Source organism: Oryzias melastigma, linkage group LG20 (assembly GCF_002922805.2).
Source record: "Oryzias melastigma strain HK-1 linkage group LG20, ASM292280v2, whole genome shotgun sequence".
Classification (NCBI taxonomy): domain Eukaryota; kingdom Metazoa; phylum Chordata; class Actinopteri; order Beloniformes; family Adrianichthyidae; genus Oryzias; species Oryzias melastigma.
The window spans coordinates 19,840,917-19,845,652 of NC_050531.1; the positions used below are offsets into that span (position 1 = coordinate 19,840,917).

Consider the following 4,736-nt stretch of genomic DNA (forward strand, 5'->3'; position numbering starts at 1 on the left):
AAAAAATTAAATGAAAAATGCCATAAAAAAATGGTGGCAGAAAAATAACTAAGAGTTAGTAACTAATGGATTTAACATATTGGAGAAGTAATGAACTAAAACAGAAACAGTTGCAGTGATTAAAAACTTAAACCTGGTGTGAGTATAAACTGTAAAAACACGAAAAGGTACCTATATATAATAAATAAACACAAATTTATCTAAACATAGAAAAAGTAAAGTAGTATAAAAGAAAAAAATAATTCCTACTAAAGGAGCTGGTTTAGGACTATATTATTTCTGACTTTCTTTTTTGGACCAATAATACATTTTTGTTTTAGAGTAATTCTGTCTGGATCACTTCTAAATTATCTAATAAACATAGAAAGATATTTTTTAAAGCGAAAAAAAAATTGTGTTGTGTAAGCCTGGGTTTGTTTGTTTTTTACACTTTCTGGCTATCAGATTTAAAATAAGAGTTATAATTAAAGCAACTTTGATGTAAACTGATAAACACTTTAATTAAGTTGCATTTTTATTTTCAGAAGGATTAAAATTTCTCTAGTTTTTCCATAAACCCCCAAAAACATTTATGATGATGTAAGATCTAACAATAATCAACGAATATGAAATGTGTCTCCTGCTGTTTAGACTGTTTGACATAAATGACATGCTTTTAATTCCAGAATGTTTGACTTTTAATAGACTTTAAAGGCTAAATGTGCACTAACAAATTATTTTTTAATCTTTAAAAGTAGTTGAAATATTGTGATAAACCTAATACAAAACACAAAAAGAAACATTAAAAAAAACAATATTGACAGAAGAAAGGTTTCTAAAGGATGTCTAATAACTCTAAACAGGTTCTTTTTTTTCACAGAATAAGAAGTCAGGGTAACTAAATCTCTAAAATTTCTTAAACTCCTAGAAAAATATACTTTTGTCAAATTTCACACAGTTGAAGGGTCTTAATTTAGATTAAGCCAATCTAAGAATTTTTCATGAGTCAGAAATTGCAGGTTTTGGGTCAGTTACATGTTCACCATGTAACAAACATCTGTCATGCAGATGATTTTTGTTCCCTTTTTTAGTAAAATAAAACTAAAAAACAATAGGCTAGTTGTAGATTATTTCTCTGGTGTTTTTTTCCAATACATAAAACTCCATGTGTTCTCTTAGCAAACAGTTAAAACAGTCCTGAGTTGTTGTTTTTTTTTTAAGAAAGGAACAAGTGTTTCAGACACCAATACCAAGGGAAATGTTTCTATAAAATCAACACGACGTCATAATTAGCCTCGTTGTAGTGTCAGGCCTATTCTCTCTATGTCAGCATGTTTCTGTAAAGCTGTTGTACAAACTGTTTGAGAAAAAACATTGCTGTAGAAAACAAACTAAACAGGCGTCCCATAAGGCGTTCCCATGTGTACCTCAGTATAAAATATATTTAGTTTGATTAAAACAAGTAAAAAAAAAAAAAAAAACGTGTATTAATTTTTTTTCTTTAAAAAAAAAATGAACCAAATACTACACTACCAAATAAACACTACAGTGCACAATCTGATTGAAAAAGTAAACTGAATTGATGAACACATTTACACAAAATAAAATAAATTGCTGCTTCATCATTTTACACATACTGTTTATCGATTTCCATTATTCTGACTTTAAATGAAAGTTATTTTCTTCTCTTTGCTACCTACCGTCACTGAAGTTTGCGCCGGACTCAATTTTCCAAACGATCTGTCCCTTGTGAGATCCACTGATGCCTCGGTTCTTATAGTCCAGGAAGTTCTCAGACAGAACTTCATCTGGAAGGAGAGATCAGAGTGAAAAGGGCACCTTTCCAGACATTTAGGGTTCCATGTTCTAAAGACACTGCTGTCCACGACTGACACAGAACAGGCAGCCGCATCGTTTAATAATATAGTAATATGAAACACAGCAGCAGAGCTACAACATGTAAAGAAAATAAATGTCCGTTTAGGAAGTAAAAACAAACAATACAGCTACAAGGGAAATTATGTTAGATCATTGAAGCATGAAATACCAAAACCACTATGATCAAGTAGCTGTAGAGTACAGTGTTCCATTGGTATGTCGAGGTACCGGTTGGCAGTAAAAAAGCAACAAGTTTGGGATACCGAAAACGTCAATTTTTGACACGGAGGGTCCTTAACCATATGTCAAAATGTGACGACTTGTGAAAGAGAATGTTTTGACAGACCTATTTGAACGCTATATCTTAAAAGCGTGTTTCAAAACCTGTGTTCTTGAACATATCACTCTGCCATATTAGTCTTTTTTTTCACTCACCAACTTGGTACATTCCAATCCAGTCTCCAGCGTCCACTTCTTCCTTGATGTCCCAAGAGATCACCAGATCTTCAGACTGGCCTATGGTGTAGTGGGAGGAGCTAACAGTGAGCGTGGAGCGAGCATCAGGGGAGACCAGGTCGGTGTCACTGGTGGAGCGCGATAAACCCAACAAGAAGGCTTCCTGGTTCAGGCCGTTGACGTTGTAGGTCTCAGCGCCGTAGCTGTGACGAGCCACATCCTTGCAGCGCTGGCGCGTCGGCCCGCTGCGGGTCGGGGAGGCCATTGCAGCCAGGCTCAGGAGCCGGTTTTGGTACAAGTTCTACAGCAGACACACAGCAGGATGCTTTTAGCCAAATCAATGGATGAAATTTGCGGTAGCATGAATCATGGTCGTGGTTATCTGTTAGTGCTTGTTTAATATTTCACAAGATGTGGTGAAACTTTGACAGTCTGCAGCAAATGTGAAAGCAGTGCATAACCTGAACAGAGTTTCCACCCTTTAATACATCTGCAAGAAATATTAGCCATAGTTCCCAGGAAAAATAGTTTACAGTATCTTTTAAATAATGTCTGTGTGTTTATAGGTAGATGTAGCTTTTTCTTCTCAACAACTCGGCACAATTTTATTAATTTAGTTTCTTTTAAAAATAGGGCTGCCACGATTAGTCGACTAATCAATGACTAATCGACTATTAAAATAGTAGACAGCAAAATTAAGAGTCGATTAGTCATTACTTTATATTATATGGAGTCAGAGTGTGGTAAAGTTGAAAATTATAATGGCCTTATGTTAGCTTTTATTTTGCCTTTTATTAAGGTTTTTAGGCTACTTTGAAGTTTAGCTAATATTTCAGCTACATGATAGATATTTTGCAGATTTTTTTTTTTTTTTTTTTTTTTGGCTAATTTGGATCCAATCTAATGTTTGAGCTGTATGCCAAGTGTTTTGGCTGACATGCTTTTTTCTGTTTTTTAAGCTAACTTGGCATTTAACTAAAATTTTAGCTGGCTTTCAGCTTCAGAGATTTTTGCTATCAATTTCAGCATCTTCAGCCATCAGCAATAGCTTCTTTAGTGGCCAAATTCAGCTTATAACATTCGTGCTAGCATTATTGCAGGTAATGCTGTATATCTAGTTTTTAGTTGGTTTAAAGGTAATGACGGTTAATATGTGTGCTTTACATCCAGCTTGCGCATGACCCGATTAGTCGACTAATTGGAAAAAAAATAATCGGTGATTAGTCGACTGGCAGCTCTATTTAAAAGTAAATGGTCAGATGGCTCAGTTGCCTAGGTGTAGTAAGACTGGCGTGCAGCAAACTTGGGTTTGCTTTGCCAGAGGTCCAATGAGTCAATCTGCTGAGTACGGGTCTCCTTGTGCCTTGAAGATACAGTGTTGTGTCATCTACAATAAAAACACTCTTCCAAAACACTTGTGAAAGCTGATTTGCTGTAGTGACCCCTAAAGGGATACGGTAGAAGGTGAACAGCAGCCCAAAAAGCTACTATTATGCCAACATACGTTAATTGGTAAATTATTTAAATAAAGTATGCGTAATCAATGAAAGAAATCGCCACCTTTTGCTGACATGTGGAGGCGCTGGGAAAAACAAACGCCTCTGTTCTGCCAGAATTAGATGTTCAGACAGCGAGGAAAAATGTATGGGGGCCCTGATAGGACAAACCGAAAGATGAACAACAAAAGTTTCTTTAAAACGTTTCCTGAAGTAAAAAAAAATATCCTTTTCTGATGTCGATGATGTTCAAACATGACTTGTGAGCTATCTCCAGCTTTATATGTTTTAATTGTAAAATTGGCTAGAGAGCAATTATCATGTCATGTTTTTCGTAAATAGATGAAAAAATATGTATTTTTATAATTCATTTTATGAGTTCCATAACTTTAAGTAAAAAATGAGTTGGGTTCACTTTTCTGAACAAATTTTGTTTCAATTATACTTAAAGTATGAATAAAACAAAGATATACACAGGGGTTTGTGATGGCAAAATGTTGCACATAAAATTGACACATGGATGTGAGTAATAGCTAAGACATACTGAAAAGAGGTAAAAAGAAAAAGACATTTTCAATTCTGGCACCAAGCGGGACAACTCTCACTATCAGTGACTGCTAAATATTATTTTACCCAGTATTATTCAATCTAATACATTTCATTAAATAAATGTCCTTTCTTTTAAAACATCAGTCACTCAAAATCTAGAAAGAATTCTCCATTTTAGATAGAAGTTGTTTTCAGATGTCTTCGGATGTCTTGGTGTCACACAACTCCGATGACCCCCGTCTCAGTAGTTATTTATCTGGTTACTGTCCGGATGGAAACTTGGAAACGTGCTGACATCTATTTATTGAAAAATAACATTTTTTCGGAAACCCTAAATGTTCAAATGCGGGGGCAGCCCATTGGAGTATTGGTTAATGC

At 34.9% G+C, this 4,736-nt stretch overlaps 1 protein-coding gene across 4 annotated transcripts in view; it reads right to left on the reverse strand.

The window, feature by feature from the left end:
• The window catches only part of LOC112151248 (E3 ubiquitin-protein ligase HECW1), a 78,623-nt gene that overhangs the window by 61,770 nt on the left and 12,117 nt on the right, over positions 1–4,736 (reverse strand). For all 4 annotated transcript variants that reach the window (XM_024280048.2, XM_024280046.2, XM_024280047.2 and 1 more), the window contains 2 exons: positions 2,293–2,614; positions 1,680–1,787 (listed from right to left, as the gene is read on the reverse strand). In XM_024280048.2, coding sequence (XP_024135816.1) covers positions 1,680–1,787; positions 2,293–2,614 — 430 coding nt within the window. The remainder of the gene's footprint in view (positions 1–1,679; positions 1,788–2,292; positions 2,615–4,736) is intronic.